Source organism: Lissotriton vulgaris, chromosome 8 (assembly GCF_964263255.1).
Source record: "Lissotriton vulgaris chromosome 8, aLisVul1.2, whole genome shotgun sequence".
Lineage (NCBI taxonomy): Eukaryota > Metazoa > Chordata > Amphibia > Caudata > Salamandridae > Lissotriton > Lissotriton vulgaris.
This window is the reverse complement of record NC_141696.1, coordinates 45,907,923-45,934,589: the sequence shown is the minus strand read 5'-3', so window position 1 is coordinate 45,934,589 and position 26,667 is coordinate 45,907,923. Positions and strand designations below refer to the sequence as shown.

Genomic DNA, 26,667 nt, shown 5'->3' with positions numbered 1-26,667 from the left:
CGTCTCGATATATTCAAGGGACAACTCACAGTTTGCAGATATGATCCAGTACCCGGCAAAGACGATAGAATGATAATGGCATCACTACGGTTACGATCTGCTACTGATTTCCTGCTGATGTTTCCAGGAATGAACGAGCATCTAGATAGAATATATCAGTTTATTCAGACTGGGAAAGACCCCGACAGTATTAAGGATGCCATGGAGCATCAGAAAGTTGACGTTCAAGGACAGATATTACGTTTTTTCATAAATTGCCTAATAAGAGAACGAGACAGGCCCGAGACAGATCAGGGTGAATTAGATGCACTCAACAGGTGGGGTCAAAATATATCTGAAGGAAAACACGACAAGGGGACTTGCATAGCCAGTATGTACAAGAAAATAAGAAAAGCAGTGATAGACGTACACAAAGAAGAGAAAGAAAAGGCTTCCTCCGAGGGGGAAGAAGAACCTGAAGAACCAGAAAAGACTACAGACACTATAGCGTATGTAGGTAAGGGAACTTACCTTAGGAAAGGCATCCGTCCAGAAAGCAAGAGAGTTCTTTTCTCTGCCTTGACAAACCTAAATTCTGCTGAACATCAGTTCCAGGAGACTGATAAAAGGCTTCGAGATCGAGTAGGGTACCATGTACTAAATTCTATGGATGAACAAGAACTAGCCCGGTCAGCCATATTATGGACTGACAATCCGGATATATATAATGATGACACCGTAGCACAGACATTCCTGAACCTTTCCCCAGACGAGCAGAAATTAGCAGGCGTATACATGATTCAGCACCTTCTCACGAAATACAGAAATCAACATTCTGATCCAGGTCCCTTACACGAAACATTAGAAGAACTACTCATGGACAGATGGAGAGGTTTAAGTACCAAATTAATTCAAATAATTCTAGAACAACGCCATAGATATGACACTTTCATAAGCTCCGAATATGTCCCCGCCCCGCCCCCAGAAAGAAAAATGTATCATATGGAACATCGGCATGGCATTGAAAGTCAGAACCCCTTACGAGAAGTGCACCCAGTTATGGGTGACGATCATAACTTGAAACGAGTGTATGTACACACGCCTCTGACTAAGTTAGAACTGTTAGAAATGAAGAAACTAGTCCCGTGCCATGATAAAGACCCTGCAGGTTTTCATAGAGAGCTTAAAGACATGTTACTGATGGGGGATTATACGTACGAAGATATCACGAAAATGTTAAAAGTACTGTTGCCCACGGGCATTTACGAGAAACTAAAGGAAAAAGAATGGGAGGTGGGAGAGAAAAAGATTGTATGGACAGAAATAGAAGACGAAGAGAACAAACGGGTCCCAGGGGTAGGTCTTGGGGAGAAAACTAAAGCCTTACCAGGTCTGATAGTACAGGTTCTGCCAAGATTATTGACAACTAGAAAGGAAGACTGGGATGCAATATCAGCCTGTAAGCAGAAACCCGACGAAGATACTAGTGACTTCTATTCAAGATTCGAGAAATGTTTCATTATTAATAGTGGTCTTAAACCAAGTAGCGAGTCGTACCCGCATCTTTTTGTATCAAAGTTAGTCGAAAATTCCCTGTTAGCAGTTAAAAACCGTGTATACAAGGTCGAGAGTACATGGCAAGCCAATACGCCATCCCAGATGTTACAAATGTTACAATATCATCAGAACAGAATTAGAGAAGAGCAGGATCAGGAACAAAAACGTATGAAAGACACGAAAATGAAAATGCTAGTAGCCCAATCGGTCCCAACCGATGGCCACAGAAAGGGTACGACCCAGACAGGTCACACCGCAGCTCCCGTTAAAGGGATATGCAACTATTGCAAGCAGCCAGGTCACTACGTACACGAATGCCCAGTTCTGAAACATAACATAGCGACAGGTAAAACTAAAGAAAGACCGCATCCGTCTAGACAAGACCATAACCAGCATCAGTCTTCACAGAATATGCAGCCCATGCAGAATACACAGCCTACGCATACTTCATCTCCTACAGCACAGACAGTAGCGGTATCACAGCCACAGCCCATTGCCGCAACACAGCAAGTTTCACAACAGATGTACCAGTATGCCCAGTCCGCTTACCCCGATTATCCACGATATACATGAAACAGCCTAGAGAGGGAGGGTGGCTTGCCTCTTATTGAGATTCCTGTAGATCAAGAGGGTCCTTATGTACACAGTCAAGTATTGGGAAAAGACAGAAAGTTTTTAATTGACACAGGGGCAAGTCGCACCACAATCAGTCATGAGGAAGTTCCAGGGGCACCCCTCTCAGGCTCACAGAATGTTTCCCTTGGTTTTTCAGGACAGCCCATTGTAAATGAGGTATCAGAACCAGTTCCCCTGGCTGTGGGTCCATTATCACGTGTTACAGACTTGTTACTTACGAAATCATGTCCAGAGAATCTGTTAGGAATTAAAACATTGAAGGCTCTAGGAGCCGTGATCTGCTGTTCCCCGGAGGGAGTTAGACTCTTTTTGCGGGATTTCAAGGGTCATTATATGTTACGTGAGTTTGATGTCAGATTGAAAAATGTACCAGATCACCTGTGGGCAAAAGGCCCAACTGATGTAGGTTGTATGCACATTACCCCATACCGTGTTACACTCAAGCAGGGTGTAGTTTTACCCAGAATCAGACAATACAAGTTACCACCCGATGCTGTAGTGGCTTTACTGGAAATCATTGAAGAGCTCATCACCCAGGGAGTGGTCGTAGAGACCGACTCCAACATCTGTAATTCACCCATCATTCCGATTCTTAAACGTACTGATCCCAATGCACCGCCAGTATATCGGCTGGTGATTGATCTAAGAGAACTGAATAAATGCATTATTCCACAGTCCCCTGTGGCTCCCGACATCTCATCCTTATTGACTGCTATTGATTCAGAAGCGACGTTCTTTACTGTAATTGACCTCAAGAACGCCTTCTTCAGCGTACCTATTGATCCAGAGAGCCAATATCTCTTCGGATTCAGTTTAAATGGACGCAGTTTCAAATTTTCACGCGCACCTCAAGGATTCACAGAAAGCCCCAGCATCTATAGCCAAGCACTGAAAAGACAACTTGATTGTATCACAATGCCAGTTAACACCGCTTTACTGCAATACGTCGATGATCTGCTGATCACCGCACGAAGTGAGCCCGAATGTGAACAAGCATCACTGACAGTTTTACATTTTCTGGCCGACAAGGGACACAAGGTGTCTCCTTCGAAGCTACAATTCTGTGTTCAGCAAGTTGTGTACTTGGGTCACTTGCTGTCCAAAGTGGGGAGACAGCTCACTCCCGATCGCATTCAGTTAATTGCAAATATGCCACAACCTCAGACACAAAAGGAAGTGCGGGCCTTCATAGGCCTCACTTCGTACTGTAGACAATGGATTCCTCAGTATGCATTTCTAGCCAAACCACTCATTCAGTTAACAACGCAGGAGGCAGCGACTTCGACTGTCCTTCCCTGGATTCAGGAACATACACAAGCCTTTGAGGAATTAAAGAAAGCATTATGCCAAGCACCAGTTCTAGCGACACCATGTTACAGCAAACCTTTTACACTTTTTGTTACAGAACGTGAAGGTACAGCACTGTCTGTCCTCACTCAAGACCAAGCAGGTTCATATAAGCCTTGCGCTTATTTTTCGAGTACATTGGATTCAGTAGCCCAGGCACTCCCTGCGTGCTTAAAGTCAGTAGAAGCAACAGCATTAGCAATCAGACAGAGTGATTCAATTGTTTTAGGACATCCATTAACAGTTCAAGTTCCACATTCCGTAGAGGTTCTTTTAAACAGAACCCAGACTCAACACTTGACCATAGCACGATTGACAGGTTATGAATTGACACTATTCCAGCCACACATAGAAATCAGACGCTGTAGCATCTTGAACCCCGCAACATTGTTACCTGCACTTATGACCGACCCAACACCGCATGATTGCATAGAGATCATTAATACAGTAACAAAACCTCGACGAGACCTAACAGATGTTCCACTGACAAATCCAGACCTGACACTTTATGTGGACGGTTCATGCATGAGAACAAGTACAGGAGAATTAGTGGCCGCATATGCAGTGACCACTGAAACTGAAGTTAAAGAAACACACCGTATTGACACATTGTCTGCTCAAGCAGCGGAGCTCATCGCTCTGACCCGAGCTTGTATTCTAGCCAAGAACAGAAATGTTAACATATACACTGATTCCCGCTATGCGTTCGGAGTCGTACACGACTTCGGCATGTTATGGCAAGAAAGAGGTTTTTTGACCTCTCATGGTGCCAAGATCCAACACGGTCCCCTCATTCAAGCATTATTAGAGGCGATACATTTGCCCTCAGGCATATCAGTCATGAAGTGTAAAGCACATACTAAGGTTACAGATTCTGTTTCCCAGGGTAACGACCTGGCAGACCAGACGGCAAAACATACAGCATTGACTCACACCCAGACTACTGATGTGACAAAGACAATAGTACCAACTCAGTGTATGTCAGTCAGGGATCCCACCCTAGACGTAATCGATATCCAGACACATGCCACTTCAGATGAAATAAAGAAATGGACCGAACTAGGAGGGATCCAGACAGATCAAGGATGGGTCACAAAGGGAAAACCTACATGGTTCCTCCCCGACTCCATGGTTCAAATCATGATAAATACAGCACATAGTCCTGCACATCTAGGAGAAAAAGCTATGTTAGACAGTTTACAGAATCTCTGGTACAACAAACACTTACGAGCAGCAGCAAAACAGAAAGTGCGTACTTGCATGATCTGTTGTCAGTTCAATCCAGGTAAAAGCGTCCCCGTAGAGCAAGGTGGATTTCATCCTCCCGATCACCCTTTTGAAGTCCTCCAGATGGATTATATCCAGATGGACCGTTGTCGAGGATTCAAATATGTCCTCGTAGTTGTTTGTGCACTCTCTCGTTGGACCGAAGCATACCCAGTCTCAGATTACACTGCTCCGACCACTGCCAAGCAGCTGGTTCGAGAATTCTTCCCACGATACGGCCTGCCTCGTGTCGTGTACTCAGATAACGGACAACCGTTCTCATCCGAACTTATGAAGCATGTCTCCCTTTTACTAGGATATCAGTGGAAATTCCACTGTGTCCGACATCCCGAAGCCGCAGGCCTTGTAGAGAGGCATAACCAGACACTCAAGATACGCCTTGCCAAAATATGCCAGGAGAAAGGGGTCGACTGGATAGTCGCCCTGCCAGTTGCGCTGTTCTATATGAGAATGGTTGCACATTCGAGATCAGGACTATCCCCGTACGAAGTGGTCTTTGGGAGACCACCGAATATGTGGGGGACGCCCATTCCTAAGAAAATTACCGATGTTGATTGTAACATGTTAACAGATTACCTTGCCTCCTTGATGTCTGCACTCCAATCATGTCGTTCACAGGTTGCCGCAGCATTTCCTGACAACACTGATGTAAAGCCACATGATGTCCGTCCTGGCGACATAGTCCTAGTGAGGAATTTTGACAGGAAAAGCCCGCTGGAGCCCCGCTGGAAAGCGCCGAAGACCGTCCTTCTTACTACGAGGACCGCTGTGAAGTTGGAGGGCAGAAAGGGGTGGGTCCACACGAGTCATATTAAGTTATGCAATGAACTGAAACCAGACCTTGACTCGCCCACCCCCACCAAAGACTGTATTAAACCTAGTGACTTTAAATTACCTGAACGAGAGAAAACTCCCCAAGAGGAGTACCGACTCAAGCTTCGATCTAGCAAGTCAGACAGTTTAATTGTTTAAGTCCTCCCCTAGGTGAATCGGTTAAATAGTTTCTGACATGTATCCCCTAGATCGAGATAGAGAGAGAGAGAGACAATTCAAGAAACGTACATACTGCAAATCACTGCGTAGTCACTGTATAGTGACATTATTAATTATGTTTTTTCTAAGTATTCTGATCATTGTTGCAAGTGTACTTCTTCCAATCTATTGCCCTATTTTCAAGCATGAACAATCTGCTTACAATGTTTCTGCTGAACATTCTTTTAGCGAGTTACCTCCACATGAACTTTCTTACAGACTTGCGCTGCGCAACAACACATTCATTAGTATGTTACATCACTCCCACCAGACTAATAACGCTACAAACTGCTGGATATGTGGCCGACTCCCTCCCTACCAGAATTACAAGGGAGCTCTTCCCCTCTTTCCATACCCGTTCACTCACAACGGCTCCTGTGGTGCATGGTTCAAAATAATTAATTCCTTAGATCCTGATATTGCTGTTCTCGACGGGAGCTGGGTTTGGGGAAACCTGAACTTAGTCCTGCTCAACGTCTGTTACCCTGATAAGGAGGGACTCCCCATTAGAATAGGAACTGATCTAGAAAATGAAGTATATGGATTAAGTAATTACACAATTAACCTTATGATTCTTACTGTTGAATCCAAAGCTGCACCAGTTCTGCCCGCTATGTCAGTATTACCAGTCACTGGTGATTTATGTGTCAGAAAGAAAGGTTCAGTACACTTAGGTCATAGTAAATGTACTACTGTGGTCGAATTCAGTGATCATGGTAAATCATCCTTTAAAGCTACCCGTCATTCTTATTTTGTTTGTGGTCATACCGCATACATATGTCTGCCTCCAGATTGGGATGGTACCTGTTATATTGCATTCCTTCTGCCACCTGTTTTTCTAGCCCCTCCTGATTACCACAGAAACACAAATCTAGTAAAGAATAGACTCCGAAGAGATCTCCCGCTTGTCGACTATACAGAAACGGCATGGGAACAATACACCGATTTTAATAAAGGATTCTTTTTCTTTTTAGGCCCCGTCCAAAACAGTAAATTAATACGTAGATTAACTAGAACCCTTGAAGCTGTAGTACATGAAACTGCCTCCGCCTTAGGTAACCTAACAGAGGAACAGTCCGCCATGCGGGTTGTTGTCCTTCAGAATCGTCTTGTTATTGACGTCATCTTGGCAGATAGAGGTGGAGCCTGTAAGGTCATCGGGTCAAGTTGCTGTGTTTTCATTCCAGAAAACGCGCCATCTGTATACAAAGCTATTACACGTCTTCACAAAATTGCAAGTTTAATACATCAGAATCCAGGCACCTGGACTTGGTCCGGTTGGTTCTGGACAACGTTGTCCGCTTGGGGATGGAAGATCCTATCTTTCCTAGGCTTTGGCCTTGTCATAGTATTCAGTTGCTGCCTGTGCCTACAGTGTGGGCCGGCGATATGTGGGCTGTGTGCCACATCGTGCATTGAACATTCCAGTTTTCTCTCAAACAGACAACGGAAGAGAGACGAACAAATTATGTTACAAGAACAAACTGATCAATTTATGATGATCGATATATCATGAAGGGTCCGTAGGGAACAAGGAGGGAATGAGGAAATATAAATTTTTGGTCAAGTTATGTTCCCTATCGTGTACCCCACCGTCTCCATGTACGAGTTAAAGTGCATGTAACTTCCCTCCTGTGCCAGCTATGAAGACGCAAATACATTTGCGTCCAACGTTAACATGTCCTCTTTCAGACCCACCCTGAATGGGTTGAATAGTCCGTTCCTAAGTATGCTATGCCAACGTCTTTTTGTAGTGTACGCTACATGTTTTTTTCAGCTCTGGCAAAGTAGGCCCAGAATTTCTGCCATCGAGCTTTTTCTTCCTTCTGATTCTGAAAGCCCAGGCTGCCCAGGCTGCCCCCGTACCTGTGAACTCTGCCTTACTTTCAGCGCGGCCCACCACGCTCAGCTCAGCCTGCTGCCTGCCAAGACTGACTACAACCTTCGAGTTATCTGTTCCGCTCCTCGAAGATACATTCCTGCCTACTAGTTTCAGTAAACATTCCCCAGCTGCAGAGCCAAAGGGCCGGCCTGTCTCCGTGCAAATAATTCATAGCCTCTGTTACCATGCTCACATGGAAGGCCCATTCCCCCACGCTTCTCATGCAGACACTCAGGCGCTTATACACGCACTCACAGTCAGTATAGAATAGCTTCTGCCCCAGAGACCTTTCCGCCCAGATAGCTCCGTTCCTAAAACATCAGATATCAGATATGATAGAAGCACAAGTTGATCTGACATGCCAGACTTCTGTCTCTTTCCGTCAGTGTAAATGTCAAGCCCCCTGCACCCTCCAGTTTCACGCCAAATCACACGTCATGCAGCTGCGCGCGCATCCAAGCTTCTGATTTCTGCTGACATTGCAACATTTCTGTTTTAGTGCCACCCACATGTGACACCTACCTGTGACGTTTCTAGAGCACACCTCCAGTTACGCCTAGTCCACGCCTTCTGATTACGTACTAGTAACACGTGGATGCTGTTATCTTGTCTACTCTCAGCTGTTACGCCTACTACATTGCTTCCTATGATGTAAATTAAGTATATAAGCTATGTATTGTCAATAAAACATTGCTCTATCCCTTCCTGAACCCCGTGTGGTTGCAGGAACATGATATCCTATTCCGGAATAATTCCTTTTTAAGGAATAAAACCCCTAAGAACTCTAACACCACGGACTCTGTTTTCTTTCTTTCCGATTGAGTTATTATTGATTAAGTACTTACCTGCATAGAAATTAAGATAGTAAATTAAATATTTACGACAGGACAAGACCCTCTTTCCTGCCCAAAGTAGTCACAGCCTTCCACATTGGGCAGTCCATCACCTTGCCCACCTACTTTCCGCCTCTGCATCCCTCTAAAGGGAAGAGCAGCTCCACGGTCTGGACCCAAAACATGCGCTCTCATTTTATCTGGATCCCACACGCCAGTTCTAAGTGGATGACCAACTCTTTGCGGGTTACGTGGGTGCTAAGAAAGGTCGGGCGGTGCACAAGTGGACCATCTCTCGGCGGGTCGTGTTGTTCATCAAGGTATGCTAATTTTTGGCTAAAAAGGAGCCTCCTGTTGGGCTGAGGGCCCATTCCACTCGAGCCACGGCGGCTACTACTGCCATGGGCCGAGGAGTCCCCTTGCAGGACATCTGTCAGGCAGCTACGTGGGCCTCGCTGCACACGTTCGCAAGACACTACTGCCTGGACAGTCAAGTCCGGAGGGATGGCTTCTTTGGGCGGTCCCTCCTCCAGGACTTTCTGGTGTGATTATTGGTTCGCAGACACACCATCGGGGTTGGTATTGCTGGGGTATCTATTCTAAGGTAAGGAATCTAATACTAACCTGTTTCTTTCAGATGCACCAGTTACTTACCTTTGGTAACGACATATCTGTAAGAAACAGTAGTTAGTATTAGATTCCTTACCACCCCACCCATCCTCCCCGTTCTGCGAACCGATATCTAGGGTTAAGGTCATCCCCTTTCAGGGCCCTAGTTTCATGGCACCAGTGTTGGTTTTTATCATGGCTCAGTGTTTCTGGCGCAGAAAAGCGGTGTATAAGAACGGACTTCAGCGCGCGAGGGCGGCGTCTAAGTACTCCGGCGACGTCATCATGGCGCCAACGACGCCGACGACGGACGCGGAGCCGCAGACGACACCTACCCATGCGCAGGGGTACTGCTACACAAAAGTTTCCAGATCCAGTCTGACGCCTGGGGATATTCTAAGGTAAGGAATCTAATACTAACTACTGTTTCTTACTGATATATCGTTCCCGAAGGTAAGTAACTTGTGCATCAAGTCAGTCACTTCAGGGCTCTGCGCTTCTAGCGTGGAAAAGTGAAAAGTACTAAAGTTCAGGTGCCAGAGTGGTGCCTATATAGGTGAACGCAACATTATTACTTATGCTAACAAGATCACTTGGAGCCGAATGGAGCCACCTCACAGCGCGTTCAAGGGATACTGCTCACTCAAAGGTTTCCAGATCTATCCTGACGTTTGGGTAATTCAAAAGTAAGGAATCTGCAGCTAGATATTGTCTCTACCAAATAATGCGTTACCGAAGGTAAGCAACTTGATCATCAGTACCACTAAGCACTTTGACATAATCTATATCAAGCCAGAGTCCAGCCTAATACCATTTTGTGTCAATTCAAATACAAGCAACCTGAATAATATCATTTTTATAGAATTTAGCTTTGTATTTGGTCCAATTACCTGTGTAGGATTTACAGATTTGTAAATAAACTAAGAATATGAGAGAAAGTGTGATCAGTGCTTTCATCATACTAATTCACGTCAGTTGGCGATGAAGACGATAGGCAAAATACACATGGGTTCCTTAAGCCTCATCATCAATACTTCATATTTTCCCAGATGTTTTATTTTTGCATCATCCAGTTAGGATGCAATATGGAGGTTGCCTCACCCCAGAGGAACCTCATTCTTCAAACCCCTTGAAAAACAGGAATGTAGAAAGTGGAATTTTTGCTGTGGACTTTTTAAAAGAGTTATCTTCACAACAGAAGTGGGGATTTGATACTAACAAATGAACAAATCAAGCATAAATATTTTCTTTGTTTTTCAATGTCTTATGGGAGCATACATTTTTTTTGTCCACCCCATGTGTACAGCCTGCAGCTATAAATCTTATTATGGGTGACTGTTTAGGAATGTATTTAAGTTATTTAACAATAAATGAGACAATAAACCTATTTATTTATTTAAAAAGTAGGCTTCAGGCTGTTCTCAATTGCACCAAAGATTTATTAACAGGAGTGGACACAGAATATATTCCATGGATGGAGCTTAACTGTTGCACCGTGAACCCCATGTTTGATTCAGTTAACTTTATACTGTGAAATGGATGTGCCTGGCTGCTATAAATGGGTTTCTAACACCTTGTGAAAATAGGCACAATGTTGAAAGTGTGATCTGGACAGGAGGAGCGGATCCTTTGTTCTACCATAAAGTTCTTTTTCTGTCTTGCAGAATCTTCCTGACCTCACATCCACTGGTTCCATCCGCTGGCAGATTATCGCCGAGAAGATTTTCCTCTACGCAAACATGAATGTTATCCTGGACCAAGTGGCAGACAATGTCAATGCACACTACTGAACTAGTAATGCTTCAGAGGCGGCCTACACTTGGAAGGACCTTAGCCTTATATTTATCCAGCAACTTTTCAAGGTCTACCAGCATACACTGGGCCATGGTCTTAGAGATGGAGTCATCCAGTGTACACTAGGCTGTGGGCTTAGAGATGGAGTCCCCCAGTTTACACTGGGCATTGGCTTTGAGATGGAGTCCTCCCGTGTACACTGGGCAATGGCCTTAGAGAAGGAGTCATCCAGTTTAGACTGGGCTGTAGTCTTAGAGATGGAGTCATCCAGTGTACACTGGGAAGTGGTCTTGGCAACAGGCCCATCGTCATACCCTAATTATTAAAATTCTAATTTTATGCAAAGAACACTAGTAGTTGTTGATGTGTACAATCTATACTATTCAAAACACTGTTGATGAAGATTTTTACTGCCTCATGAATATCAGCCTATCCTGAGGGTCCATATTGCTGCTTGTCCAATTGAAGTCTATACTGTAGCGGTTAGTATTGAGAAAAAGTTAAACTCCTCTATACCCAATGTTCATATGATGAACAGCAATGCCACAGTAATTAAACCTGCCTTGCATTGGGTAAACAATCTGATACAGACTTCTAGCTGCAGATTCCTTACCTTTGAATCTCCCTGGCATCAGGCTGGATCCGGAAACTTTTGCTCGAGCAACACCCCTTGCGCACACTGTCGGGTGGCTCCATTCGAATCCGCGTCACGTCATCAGCAGCGTTAGCTTCAGTTATGATGTTGCAGCCATTTATATAAGCGCCACCCATGCTAGCGGATTTCAGTTCTTTTCTTCCCCTGCCAGTTAAATGCCGATCTGGAAAAGATCTACCCCTCTGGCACTTTTTGACAGGCCTTTTTCAACTTTTGTTGGCTTCATCATTTTTTCTTTGTGTGCAAGGATGTCTTTGAAGAAGACAGGGTTTAAACCGTGCGGTGCCTGTCACCACATAATGTCGGTAACCGACCCCCATCTAGTCTGTCTTTGGGGTCTCAAGCGTGACCACGACTCAAAGTCGTGCTCAGACAGTCGTGATATGGCTTCAAAGGCCTTGCGGGAGTGGGCTATGAAGCTCCTTGCGGTCCGACACCATCCAGCGAGGCTCCACAGAGGTCCCAGTCTCGCTAGAAGAAGAGGCGGTCACAAGACTGCTCCCGGATTCCCAAGTCCTCTTCCTCCACCTCAGGCTCATCGGGGCACTTGGAGAAGAGGCATATGAAAAAGAATACGTCTAAGCAGACTTTGTATTCGCCTCGACTGTGGTCCATCAACAAACAAAGTAAGGAACACTGACTCTCTAGGCACGTTTCTGCAGAGCCGGAGCCAGGGTCGACTTCGCACCTCCCTCCCTTTCTGGAAGCTGGAGCGACCCCCACTCAAATAAAAGATTTTTTCCAAGCCATGCTCCGCATGTTTGAGCAGGTTGACCCCTCTGGTGAGCCCTTGGGCCCGTCAGGTTCAACGCCCTCGGCTCCGGCCACGGCACCAGTGGGGCCTCAGGGATTCAATCCAGGATGGCGCTGGTCGTGCCATTGTGACCTTACCTGGCATCGGACCCAAAGTTGGTGCATTCAGGGCTGTCGGTGCCCACCGGCAGTTCCAGACCCATTCTTATCCCGACGGCACGGAGTCAGAACAGCAATTGTGACGTCGATGGAACCCAGGTATTCTATGTTGTCCCCTGAACATTTTGATGATGTTTTAGACACAGGAGACGATTGGAAGGGGTCTATGGACCCTTTAGAACACCTGGATGTTTCTGCAGAGCAGATGGACTGTTATGGGAACTTGGAGAGGCCAGAGGACTTGACACTTTCCCAGATACTGGCATGCTCTCCCCAGCAAATGTGGCTACAGAGGAGGGGGCATTTTATGCCATGTTGGTCAAAAGAACAGCCGAGGTCCTCGGACTGGAGTTGCTGTCAGTGTAGATCAGGACAAATCTCCTGACTAAAGTGCTTCAGCCTTGGGCTTACACCTTTGAACCCCTTTTGCACTTCAATGAGGCACTTACTGATGTCCTAGGCACGTGGTCCAAGCCTAACACAGGGGCTCCTGTGAATTGGACAATTGCACACTGCCATCGCCTGGCTCAGGTCGACCCAAAGTTCTTGAACTAACACCCCACCCCTGAAAGCTTGGTGGTGCAGACTTCTACCTTCCCTTCCGCCCATCCGCATAGGGGATCCAAGAGGTTGGAATCACTTGTGAGGAAGATGTTTTCTTCCTCCAGCCTCGCATTGTGGTCGGTCAATACTGCATGCTTATTGGGCCGTTTCTCCAACTCCCTTTGGGAGATGGTTGAGTAAGTGCTGCCACAAACCCTCACAGGTGGTTGAGGATGAGAGATGTAGCAAAATTCACCAAAAGGTCTCACCTTGACACAACTGATTTGCAAAGTCTCTTTCAGCACTGCGGAGATCCTTGGTTAGATCTGTTCACCTCCGAAGAGAAGGCACAAACTGTGTGCTGGAGTTTCAAGAGTAGCTATTGCTCAGCAGTGCCTTTTAACGTGAGTGGAGCTCAGGCCTGCTGTATGCCTTTCTGCCCATACCACTCCTGCCCAGGGTTCTGAAGAAGATCAGGATTGACCAGGCCCAAGTCATTCTTGTGGCTGCGGACTAGGCGAGGAGATTCTGATATGCAGAGCTTCTGAAAAAGAGTATTGATCCTATGATCAGGCTGCCTCTTTGGGAGGATCTTCTGTCACAGCAGCAGCGAAGGGTCCTCCATCTAAACCTGTCAACTCTTCGCCTCCAAGCTTGGAGATTGAACGGTGGCAGTTGATGGCTTTTGATCTTCCACCCGAAGTTTGCAACGTTATTTTGGCGGCCAGGTGGCCCTCCACTAAGACGGTTTACTCCTGCCATTGGCAGAAGTTAGTATTTTACTGTACAGTATGGTCTATTGACCCCCTTTCTGCTTCTCTTTCCAATGCTCTTCTATTCATTCTAACCCTTGCAGGGTAGGGCTTTGCGTACTCTTAAGGGTTAACTCTCTGCTCTATCTGCTTTTTTGCGGCTGCCAGACCAACCCTCTCTCTTTAGGTCTCCAATTGTAAAAAAGGATTTTGAAAGGGCTGGCTCACTTGTCTCCGCCCATGCCCTTTGTTGTACCGCAGTGGGACCTTAATTCTATCCTCCCCTATCTTATATGTGCCCCCTTTGTGTCTTTACACAACTGTCTCCTCCGGCTGCTTACATCAAGACAGCCTTTCTAGTGGCGATAACATCTACCCGGAGGGTGAGTGAGTTGCAGGCACTATCTTTAATGCCTCCCTACATGATGTCTCTTCCAGATAAAGTGGAGCTTCACACCCGTGCTTCATTCTTGCTGTAGGTGGTGACCACATACCATCTGGGTCAGTCTATCAAGTTGCCCACCTTCTTTGCTCCCCTGGAAGAGGAATGTCTCCACTGTCTGGACCCAAAAAGAGAGTTGTCATTCCACCTTGACCGTACAAAAGAGTTCCAGGTAGTCGACCAACTCTTTGTGTGGTATGTGGGAGCTAAGAAGGGTTGGGTGGTGCAGAAAAGGACAATCTCTTGCTGTGTCAGTCTCTGCATTACGATCTGCTATACTCTGGCTAAGAAGCAGCCCCCTGAGGGTTTAAGGGCCCATTCCACCAAGGAAAGGCTCTGACTGCGGCCTTGGCTTGGGGTATCCCAGTCTTGGACATGTTTGCCAAGCACTACTGCCTGGACAGTCAAGTCCGAAGGGACAGGTATTTTGCTCATTCGGTCCTGCAGGACTTCCTAGTGTGAGGAATTGGTCCGCAATCCACCACCGGGAGAGTATGGCTTGGGTATCTAATTCATTTGTAAGGAATCTGCAGCTAGAAGTCTCTATCAGATGAGCAAGTTGCTTACCTTCATCTGACAGAGACATCTAGCCGCAGATTCCTTAACTTAGAATATCCCCAAGCATCAGACTGGATCCGGAAAATCTCTTTCCCCAGCAGTACCTCTGCACGCCAGAGGATGTTGTCGTCTGGCTCTGTCCTGATGTCGTTCACGGAAGTGATGTCAATGGAGCCATATAAGTCTAACCCTGGGCGAAGTACTATGCTACGCTCGCGTAGTTTGCGAACTTTTTGCTACTTCGCACTACGCGAATTGCATGTAGCACAGTGCAAACACACGTAGCGTAGCGTAGTGGTCATTTTTTGCTTGCTTGCGGTCCTCAACGTCAAGTTGGCGACATCCTGGCTATACATTTTCCTCTTTCGCGATCAGCAACATCAAGTTGCTGATCGCGAGCGTGGAAAAAATACCTCCCGGCGAGATTCTCAACATGGGGAGATCAGGTTTCTCATTGCGAGTGGTCGCCTATGCTCGCGACCGCTCGCGATGAGAAACTACCAGCCTGCGTTGAGAATCTGCCGCTCAAGTAGAAATCTACTCCAGTGGCAGAAAACGACCGCTTGCACTGTGCAAGATGTGTTTACAGTGAATGCACAGTGCGGACAAGCATCCAACACTGTGCTATCAGTGCGAACAGCATTTTGCACAGTGCACTACTCAGTTCGCGTAGCTCGCGTAGTGCGAAGTGCACTTCGCTTTGCTACACGTAGCGCAACTACGCCCAGGGTTATATAAGTCCCTCCCTGGCGTGCTAATGTCACTTTTTCTTCTTTTCTGCATCCCAGAGCGGATCCGGGTAAGTGGTTACCTCTGGCCTGTGTTTTGTTTTTCAGGCCTTCTCGATGCCTTTGGCATCTGGGAACAGTGTGTGATGCCTTCGGGCTTCAAGATGTGTGAATCCTACGCAGCAGATGTTGGTAACGGATCCACACGCGATCTGTATGTGGTGTTTGGGAGAGCACCATGACTCCTAGGAGTGCGACACCTGCCAACGACTGAAGCCGAAGTCCCTTCGGGAACATAGAATGAAGTTGCTGTCCGCCCGAATGTCCCGCTTGGAGTCCTCATGCCACCGGTCTCCTTCTCGCGCTGGGGAGTCGGTTTGGCAAGGTCCACAGTCGTTCCCGCGGACGTTGCTGTCCTGCCGCAGATAAGCACAAGAAAAAGAAGTCACGTAGGTCACCGACCTCATGTGACGCTGGCCCACTGCTCCTGGTTTCTACCAGACCCGGGCCCTCAGGAGTCGCCCCCCACTTACTCGCCATTTCCTGGAGCTGGGGCGACTAGGGCCCAGATGGAGGCTTAGTCACTGGCCTTACTAGCCATCTTTGGGTCACCCCCTCTCCATGGCGCGCCTTCTGGGCCCCATAGAGGGGGTAGGGGCTCAGATTGGGATTTTGCCGGTGGATTCGCCCTCTGCACCCGTCGAGCACTCTGACTCCGGTTCCCGAGTTGCTGTGACTTCGGAACCCGGCCCAGAGGGGCATCCTACTCACACATCCAAACTTTCCATGTCGTCTCCGCACAGCCCTGTGAGGCTCCCTGCACTGACGTCGGCTGAGGCTGCAGCTCAGTTCTCGACTCCGAGTCAACTCTATTCCTCTCCGCAGGTTCCCATCTCTGTGGAGGGCACGTCGACGCCAGTCTGAGCTGGACGGACGAGGCTCCTTCGGGATCATAGATGTTGAGACAATGCTGTCTCGACACCGGTGCCATCCCCGGCCGTTCATCGGTTGGTTGAGGATATAAAGGCTGAAACTGAGGAAGCCCCTGTGGGTTTGCCATCCCCAGGGTTGTTTCACTGTCCCTCTGGGCAGGACCCCATGCACTGGCAGGGCCTTAGATGTCCTCGGACTGTAGAGCCCCCACATTCTGGTGACAGTTTTAGCCTCATGCCATCCCCTACGGATGACCTGTTGTCACCACCTCGAATGGCCACAGTTGCTAGTGCGGCTTTTGCTCGGGCGGTTCGCAGGGCTACGGACATTTTACAAGTGCAGCCACCCTCAGTCTCTCTGCCCTCTGATCCCTTGCTGGATTTACTCCACCAGGGCACCGTGAAGGTGGAACTCTTGTTGCCTTTTGGCTAGTAATTATATGACACTCTTCTGGGGACCTGGGCGAGGCCCTCTTTGGGGGACCCGGTGGATCGTGCTATTGCACATCAACATCGCTCTGCTCCAGATGATCATGTCTGTTTGTCCCTCCATCCTAGGGCTCAAGGGCTGGTAATTCAGACGGCTTCAGTCTTGTTGCCTTTTGCCCCTCCTCCGTTACTCCCTCCCACTTGGGAATCTCGATAGTTGGAGTCGTGTGGCTGTCATGTATTTGTGACCACCAAAGCAGGCCTTAGTTCTCTGAACACGTCTTGCATGTTTGAACGGGCTACCTCTGCCCTTTGGGTATCAGTTGAGCGCCTCCTTCCCTCTCTTCCGGAGGGTCAGCGGATTTACCTGGAACAGTTGGTTCGTGATGGATGCTTAATGGCACAATATTCCATTCCGTCGGCCGTGGACATCACTGATTCGGTGGGTGGACCTCTGGCCCGGTCAGTTGCTCTGTATCTCTATGCCTGGCTGCGTGATGGCTGTTTCCTTACCAATGTCCAGGAGTGTCTTAGGGATTTGCCCTTTGATCGGGTCACTTTTTTCGACAGACATGCTGACTCGGTGGTTCAACGCCTCATGTATGAGTTTCCATGAGTTCTATGGTTTATAGACCTTGGTGTGGACTTTGGCTTTTAGTTGCAGTATTGTCACTGCTTTTTCTGGTGCTCAGGCTATGGGTTCAAGACGTTATTACCCAGACAGACTGTGCGGCTTCTCGTTTGCTGTCTTGTCCTCCTTTTGCTAGAGCTGGCCAGCTGTTTCTGCATTTCGTTTTGAGCCCTCTGCCTAACAGCTCATCTCAAGAGGTGTCCCTTGCTTTTATAGGGATGTGCCATACCCTATGTGGGGTACTTGTTGGCTATTGTATAGCTGCTCTTCCTGGCACGGGACGTTTCGAAGGCTCCCGCGGAGTCTACTTCAAAATAATTCTTTTCTGTCTATACTGCAGGTCTCCTGATTCGCCCCGCTCTTCCTACTGTGGTAGGACGTCCCCTCTGATGAGACTCACAGGTTTGGTGTGGATCTCTCCTGGGGGTTCTAGGTTGTCGTCTATGGTTGGTTCAGAGCTCTCTCCTGCCTCTGTGGAGGCACACTTCCCTGAAGTGTTGTTTGGGTTTCTGCTACGCCTGACTCTCTATGGAGTGTTCTTTGAGCTTCGCTGTGCTCTTTCTGCCTGCCGGCACACGCCCCTGGGAGGCATGTTGTTCTGTTCCATTCCGGAACAGTCTCTTCTGTGTTCTGTGTGGATTCGACATGTGTATACACACAGGAAATGTTCGCTGTCACAGGGTGCCGGCGGTGTTCCTTGTGCCCCTGTCTTGGCTGCGTTCTATTCTGGTCCATTCCTGGTGTGAGATAGTGCTTACGTCTTCTCTCATGGCTCGGGCCCAGTGGGATTTTTGTCTATTGGCAGTGGAGTGTCCGCCGGCTACATCTTTGCTGTGCATTGCCTTGTTTTCTATTTCCATGTGAACTTCACTGACAGGGACTCCGGTCCCTTTGATAACTGCCGCACAGAGGTTTAGGTGCTTCTACTCCTGGTCTCTGCTGCTGTTTTCTGACCCACTGTGGCCTAGTGGTTGAGGTCTCTGACTCTTACTCCAAAGGCTGTGTTCCACTCCAGGTGTTTCACTGGGTCCTCAGTCAACACTAAAGGCAATATTGCTTTCTTTTTCTGTCACACTGATTTCTGTGTATTTTTCACTCTTTCCTCGTGAGTGTAGTGGTCGGTGTCCCAGCCTGTCTCACGGGAGGCCATGGTTCCTTCCCCATTGACGGGCCCCATAGAGGGGGTAGGGGCTCAGATTGGGATTTTGCCGGCGGGTTTGCCCTCTGCACCCGTCGAGCACTCTGATTCCGGTTCCCGAGTTGCTGTGATGTCGGAACCCGGCCCAGAGGGGCATCCTACTCACACATCCAAATTTTCCATGTCGTCTCCGCACAGCCCTGTGAGGCTCCCTGCACTGACGTCGGCTGAGGCTGCAGCTCAGTTCTCGACTCCGAGTCAACTCTATTCCTCTCCGCAGGTTCCCATCTAGGTGGAGGTAACGTCGACGCCGGTCTGCGCTGGACGGACGAGGCTCCTTCGGGATCATCGATGTTGAGACTATGCAGTTTCGACACCGGTGCCATCCCCGGCCGTTCATCTGTTGGTGGAGGATATAAAGGCCGAAACTGAGGAAGCCCCTGTGGGTTTGCCATCCCCAGGGTTGTTTCACTGTCCCTCTGGGCAGGACCCCATGCACTGGGAGGGCCTTAGATGTCCTCGGACTGTAAAGCCCCCACATTCTGGTGACAGTTTTAGCCTCATGCCGTCCCCTACGGATGACCTGTTGTCACCACCTCGAATGGCCAGTTGCTAGTTCTGCTTTTGCTCGGGCGGTTCGCAGGGCTACGGACATTTTACAAGTGCAGCCACCCTCAGTCTCTCTGCCCTCTGATCCCTTGCTGGATTTACTCCACCAGGGCACCGTGAAGGTGGAACCCTTGTTGCCTTTTGGCTAGTAATTATACAACACTCTTCTGGGGACCTGGGCGAGGCCCTCTTTGGGAGACCCGGTGGATCGTGCTATTGCACATCGACATCGCTCTGCTCCTGATGATCGTATCTGTTTGTCCCTCCATCCTAGGGCTCAAGGGCTGGTAATTCAGACAGCTTCAGTCTCGCTGCCTTTTGCCCCTCCTCCGTTACTCCCTCCCACTTGGGAATCTCGATAGTTGGAGTTGTGTGGCTGTCATGTATTTGTGACCACCAATGCAGGCCTCAGTTCTCTGAACACGTCTTGCATGTTTGAACGGGCTACTTCTGCCCTTTGGGAATCAGTTGAGCGCCTCCTTCCCTCTCTTCCGGAGGGTCAGCGGACTTACCTGGATCAGTTGATTCGTGATGGCTGGGAAATGGCACAATATTCCATTTGGTCGGCCGTGGACACCACTGATTCGGTGGGTGGACCTATGGCCCGGTCAGTTGCTCTGTATCTCTATGCCTGGCTGAGTGATGGTTGTTTCCTTACCAATATCCAGGAGTGTGTTAGGGATTTGCCCTTTGATCGGGTCACTTTTTTCGACAGACATGCTGACTCGGTGGTTCAACGCCTCATGTATGAGTTTCCATGAGTTCTATGGTTTATAGACCTTGTTGTGGACTTTGGCTTTTAGTTGCAGTATTGTCACTGCTTTTTCTGGTGCTCAGGCTATGGGTTCAAGGCATTATTACCCAGACAGACTGTGTGGCTTCTCGTTTGCTGTCTTGTCCTCCTTTTGCTAGAGCTGGCCAGCTGTTTCTGCATTTAGTTTTGAGCCCTCTGCCTAACAGCTCATCTCAAGAGGTGTCCCTTGCTTTTATAGGGATGTGCCATGCCCTATGTGGGGTACTTGTTGGCTATTGTATAGCTGCTCTTCCTGGCACGGGAAGTTTCGAAGGCTCCAGCGGAGTCTACTTCAGAATAATTATTTTCTGTCTATACTGCAGGTCTCCTGATTCGCCCCGCTCTTCCTACAGTGGTAGGACATCCCCTCTGATGAGACTCACAGGTTTAGTGTGGATCTCTCCTGGGGGTTCTAGGTTGTTGTCTATGGTTGGTTCAGAGCTCTCTCCTGCCTCTGTGGAGGCACACTTCCCTGAAGTGTTGTTTGGGTTTCTGCTACGCCTGACTCTCTATGGAGTGTTCTTTGAGCTTCGCTGTGCTTTTTCTGCCTGCCGGCACACCCCCCTGGGAGGCATGTAGTTCTGTTCCATTTCGGAACAGTTTCTTCTGTGTTCTGTGTGGATTCGACATGTGTATACACACAGGATATGTTCGCTGTCACAGGGAGCCGGCGGTGTTCCTTGTGCCCCTGTCTTGGCTGCGTTCTATTCTGGTCCATTCCTGGTGTGAGATAGTGCTTACATCTTCTCTCATGGCTCGGACCCAGTGGGATTTTTGTCTATTGGCAGTGGATTGTCCATCAGCTACATCTTTGCTGTGCATTGCCTTGTTTTCTATTTCCATCTGAACTTCACTGACAGGGACTCCGGTCCCTTTGATAACTGCCGCACAGAGGTTTAGGTGCTTCTACTCCTGGTCTCTGCTGCTGTTTTCTTACCCACTGTGGCCTAGTGGTTGAGGTCTCTGACTCTTACTCCAAAGGCTGTGTTCCACTCCAGGTGTTTCACAGGTTGTGGGTTCTCAGTCAACACTAAAGCCAATATTGCTTTCTTTTTCTGTCACACTGATTTCTGTGTATTTTTCACTCTTTCCTCATGAGTGTAGTGGTCGGTGTCCCAGCCTGTCTCACGGGAGGCCATGGTTCCTTCCCCATTGACGGGCCCCATAGAGGGTGTAGGTGCTCAGATTGGGATTTTGCCGGCGGGTTCGCCCTCTGCACCCGTCGAGCACTCTGATTCCGGTTCCCGAGTTGCTGTGACGTCGGAACCCGGCCCAGAGGGGCATCCTACTCACACATCCAAACTTTCCATGTCGTCTCCACACAGCCCTGTGAGGCTCCCTGCACTGACGTCGGCTGAGGCTGCAGCTCAGTTCTCGACTCCGAGTCAACTCTATTCCTCTCCGCAGGTTTCCATCTCGGTGGAGGTCACGTCGACGCCGGTCTGCACTGGACGGACGAGGCTCCTTCGGGATCATCGATGTTGAGACGATGCCGTCTCGACACCGGTGCCATCCCCGGCCGTTCATCAGTTGGTGGAGGATATAAAGGCTGAAACTGAAGAAGCCCCTGTGGGTTTGCCATCCCCAGGGTTGTTTCACTGTCCCTCTGGGCAGGACCCCATGCACTGGCAGGGCCTTAGATGTCCTCGGAATGTAGAGCACCCACATTCTGGTGACAGTTTTAGCCTCATGCCATCCCCTACGGATTACCTGTTGTCACCACCTCGAATGGCCACAGTTGCTAGACTGCTTTTGCTGGGGCGGTTCGCAGGGCTACGGACATTTTACAAGTGCAGCCACCCTCAGTCTCTCTGCCCTCTGATCCCTTGCTGGATTTACTCCACCAGGGCACCGTGAAGGTGGAACCCTTGTTGCCTTTTGGCTAGTAATTATACAACACTCTCCTGAGGACCTGGGCGAGGCCCTCTTTGGGAGACCCGGTGGATCGTGCTATTGCACATCGACATCGCTCTGCTCCAGATGATCGTGTCTGTTTGTCCCTCCATCCTAGGGCTCAAGGGCTGGTAATTCAGACGGCTTCAGTCTCGCTGCCTTTTGCCCCTCCTCCGTTACTCCCTCCCACTTGGGAATCTCGATAGTTGGAGTTGTGTGGCTGTCATGTATTTGTGACCACCAATGCAGGCCTTAGTTCTCTGAACACGTCTTGCATGTTTGAACGGGCTACTTCTGCCCTTTGGGAATCAGTTGAGCGCCTCCTTCCCTCTCTTCCGGAGGGTCAGCGGACTTACCTGGATCAGTTGATTCGTGATGGCTGGGAAATGGCACAATATTCCATTTGGTCGGCCGTGGACACCACTGATTCGGTGGGTGGACCTATGGCCCGGTCAGTTGCTCTGTATCTCTATGCCTGGCTGAGTGATGGTTGTTTCCTTACCAATATCCAGGAGTGTGTTAGGGATTTGCCCTTTGATCGGGTCACTTTTTTCGACAGACATGCTGACTCGGTGGTTCAACGCCTCATGTATGAGTTTCCATGAGTTCTATGGTTTATAGACCTTGTTGTGGACTTTGGCTTTTAGTTGCAGTATTGTCACTGCTTTTTCTGGTGCTCAGGCTATGGGTTCAAGACGTTATTACCCAGACAGACTGTGCGGCTTCTCGTTTGCTGTCTTGTCCTCCTTTTGCTAGAGCTGGCCAGCTGTTTCTGCATTTCGTTTTGAGCCCTCTGCCTAACAGCTCATCTCAAGAGGTGTCCCTTGCTTTTATAGGGATGTGCCATGCCCTATGTGGGGTACTTGTTGGCTATTGTATAGCTGCTCTTCCTGGCACGGGAAGTTTCGAAGGCTCCAGCGGAGTCTACTTCAGAATAATTATTTTCTGTCTATACTGCAGGTCTCCTGATTCGCCCCGCTCTTCCTACAGTGGTAGGACATCCCCTCTGATGAGACTCACAGGTTTGGTGTGGATCTCTCCTGGGGATTCTAGGTTGTCGTCTATGGTTGGTTCAGAGCTCTCTCCTGCCTCTGTGGAGGCACACTTCCCTGAAGTGTTGTTTGGGTTTCTGCTACGCCTGACTCTCTATGGAGTGTTCTTTGAGCTTCGCTGTGCTCTTTCTGCCTGCCGGCACACCGCCCTGGGAGGCATGTTGTTCTGTTCCATTTCGGAACAGTTTCTTCTGTGTTCTGTGTGGATTTGACATGTTTATACACACAGGATATGTTCGCTGTCACAGGGTGCCGGCGGTGTTCCTTGTGCCCCTGTCCTGGCTGCGTTCTATTCTGGTCCATTCCTGGTGTGAGATAGTGCTTACGTCTTCTCTCATGGCTCGGGCCCAGTGGGATTTTTGTCTATTGGCAGTGGAGTGTCCGCCAGCTACATCTTTGCTGTGCATTGCCTTGTTTTCTATTTCCATCTGAACTTCACTGACAGGGACTCCGGTCCCTTCGATAACTGCCGCACAGAGGTTTAGGTGCTTCTACTCCTGGTCTGTGCTGCTGTTTTCTGACCCACTGTGGCGTAGTGGTTGGGGTCTCTGACTCTTACTCCAAAGGCTGTGTTCCACTCCAGGTGTTTCACTGGTTGTGGGTCCTCAGTCAACACTAAAGGCAATATTGCTTTATTTTTCTATCACACTGATTTCTGTGTATTTTTCACTCTTTCCTCGTGAGTGTAGTGGTCGGTGTCCCAGCCTGTCTCACGGGAGGTCATGGTTCCTTCCCCATTGACGGGCCCCATAGAGGGGGTAGGGCCTCAGATTGGGATTTTGCCGGCGGGTTTGCCCTCTGCACCCGTCGAGCACTCTGACTCCGGTTCCCGAGTTGCTGTGACGTCGGAACCTGGCCCAGAGGGGCATCCTACTCACACATCCAAACTTTCCATGTCGTCTCTGCACAGCCCTGTGAGGCTCCCTGCACTGACGTCGGCTGAGGCTGCAGCTCAGTTCTCGACTCCGAGTCAACTCTATTCCTCTCCGCAGGTTCCCATCTCGGTGGAGGCCACGTCGATGCTGGTGTGCGCTGGACGGACGAGGCTCCTTCGGGATCATCAATGTTGAGACGATGCCGTCTCGACACCGGTGCCATCCCCGACCATTCATCGGTTGGTGGAGGATATAAAGGCCTAAACTGAGGAAGCCCCTGTGGGTTTGCCATCCCCAGGGTTGTTTCACTGTCCCTCTGGGCAGGACCCCATGCACTGGCAGGGCCTTAGATGTCCTCGGACTGCAGAGCCCCCACATTCTGGTGACAGTTTTAGCCTCATGCCGTCCCCTACGGATGACCTGTTGTCACCACCTCGAATGGCCACAGTTGCTAGTGTGGTTTTTGCTTGGGCGGTTCGCAGGGCTACAGACATTTTACAAGTGCAGCCACCCTCGGTCTCTCTGCCCTCTGATCCTTGCTGGATTTACTCCACCAGGGCACCGTGAAGGTGGAACCCTTGTTGCCTTTTGGCTAGTAATTAAACGACACTCTTCTGGGGACCTGGACGAGGCCCTCTTTGGGATACCCGGTGGATCGTGCTATTGCACATCGACATCGCTCCGCTCCAGATGATCGTGTCTGTTTGTCCCTCCATCCTAGGGCTCAAGGGCTGGGAATTCAGACAGCTTCAGTCTCGCTGCCTTTTGCCCCTCCTCCGTTACTCCCTCCCACTTGGGAATCTCGATAGTTGGAGTCATGTGGCTGTCATGTATTTGTGACCACCAATGCAGGCCTTAGTTCTCTGAACACGTCTTCCATGTTTGAACGGGCTTCTTCTGCCCTTTGGGAATCAGTTGAGCTCCTCCTTCCCTCTCTTCCGGAGGGTCAGCGGACTTACCTGGATCAGTTGATTCGTGATGGCTGGGAAATGGCACAATATTCCATTCGGTCAGCCGTGGACACCACTGATTCGGTGGGTGGACCTATGGCCCGGTCAGTTGCTCTGTATCTCTATGCCTGGCTGCGTGATGGCTGTTTCCTTACCAATGTCCAGGAGTGTCTTAGGGATTTGCCCTTTGATCGGGTCACTTTTTTCGACAGACATGCTGACTCGGTGGTTCCACGCCTCATGTATGATTTTCCATGAGTTCTATGGTTTATAGCCCTTGTTGTGGACTTTGGCTTTTAGTTGCAGTATTGTCACTGCTTTTTCTGGTGCTCAGGCTATGGGTTCAAGACTTTATTACCCAGACGGACTGAGCGGCTTCTAGTTTGCTGTCTTGTCCTCCTTTTGCTAGAGCTGGCCAGCTGTTTCTGCATTTTTCTTTGGGGTCTCTGACTCTTACTCCAAAGGCTGTGTTCCACTCCAGGTGTTTCACTGGTTGTGGGTCCTCAGTCAACACTAAAGGCAATATTGCTTTCTTTTTCTATCACACTGATTTCTGTTTATTTTTCACTCTTTCCTCGTGAGTGTAGTGGTCGGTGTCCCAACCTGTCTCACAGGAGGCCATGGTTCCTTCCCCATTGACGGGATACTGCTTTTTAGGTATCTTTACATTGTTGTGTCCTGCTTCATACTGGTGCTGTTGGTACCTCTTGTGGAGTCTCTTTTTACCTTGGGTATGCTCTTCGAGTTCTTCCCCTTGCTTTTCATTTTTATTTTCACAATTTGTTTATATATACTTCTCTATATGTATACATATATATAATATATAATGTCTTGAGCTTATCCACAGTGAGAGAGCATGCTTACTAGGTTTTCCCTTGCCCTAGTATTGGGGATCTTTGCCCCAAATCCCTCTTTATCTCTCTCTCTCTCTCTCTCTCTCTCTCTCTCTCTCTCTCTCTCTCTTATGCGAGTTAGCCCTCTGTGTCTCCCCGGGTTTTTCCTTTGATGTTGGTACCCTTGGGTATAGTTGGTGGCTTGACTACCTGATGCTGCACCCATCTTTCTTTGCCGCTGCATGTGTGCGGCTGATGCCTCAATTCTTGGCTTTTTGCAAAGGGGTGGTGTAGTTCTCGTGGTACTATACAAGAAAAAGGTATCCCCTAAATTAAATATAAATTCCAAGAGTAAAAGGGAATATAACAATATCAAAAAGAAATACTCTTATTTGACCTATATTTCTTTACCAAATAGCCTCCATAAGGTTCATGCTAGAAGCAGGTACACCATACAATGATCAGACAGACTAATGATTCAAACATTGTGTCTATGTTTTTTATTTTCTTGAATATACAAAATATCTTTTATGATGTTTTTATTCATATGAAAACTTTTTTCATATAAATTCATGGCAATACAATTTGGACAAACAAAATAATGATTCCTTGTTATTAATGCACAAAAACAATATGTTATAAATATCTGAAAGAGACATGTTAGTGACAGATTCCTTACCTTAGAATAACCCCCAGGCGTCCAGATAGCTTTCTGCTTAGCAGTACCCCTGCGCACCGGTAGGAGGCATCGTGCGGCTCCGTGTCCTTTACTGGCGTTGCTTGCGCCGAGATGACATCATGGAGACTCCTTAGTCGCCACCCATGGGCGCTGATGCCAGTTCTTTCTTTTTCCACGCTGAAAGCGCAGATCCGGATTGAGCATGTACCTCGGTCACTTTTGACCACTTTTTTTGGACTTTTGTCTCCTTCTGTTGTCTCCTGGTGCACGTAGGGATGCCCAGCGCTAAGTCTTGTGGGTCGTGCCA

At 48.5% G+C, this 26,667-nt stretch overlaps 1 protein-coding gene across 1 annotated transcript in view; it reads left to right on the top strand.

Annotated features, from left to right (window-relative positions):
• Positions 1-11,193, top strand: part of LOC147693352 (transient receptor potential cation channel subfamily M member 2-like) — a 3,804,886-nt gene extending 3,793,693 nt beyond the window's left edge. Inside the window, exon 33 of the mRNA XM_086935946.1 lies at positions 10,827-11,193. Coding sequence (XP_086792072.1) covers positions 10,827-10,952 — 126 coding nt within the window. The 3' untranslated portion in view covers positions 10,953-11,193. The remainder of the gene's footprint in view (positions 1-10,826) is intronic.
• Positions 11,194-26,667: the final 15,474 nt, after the last annotated feature.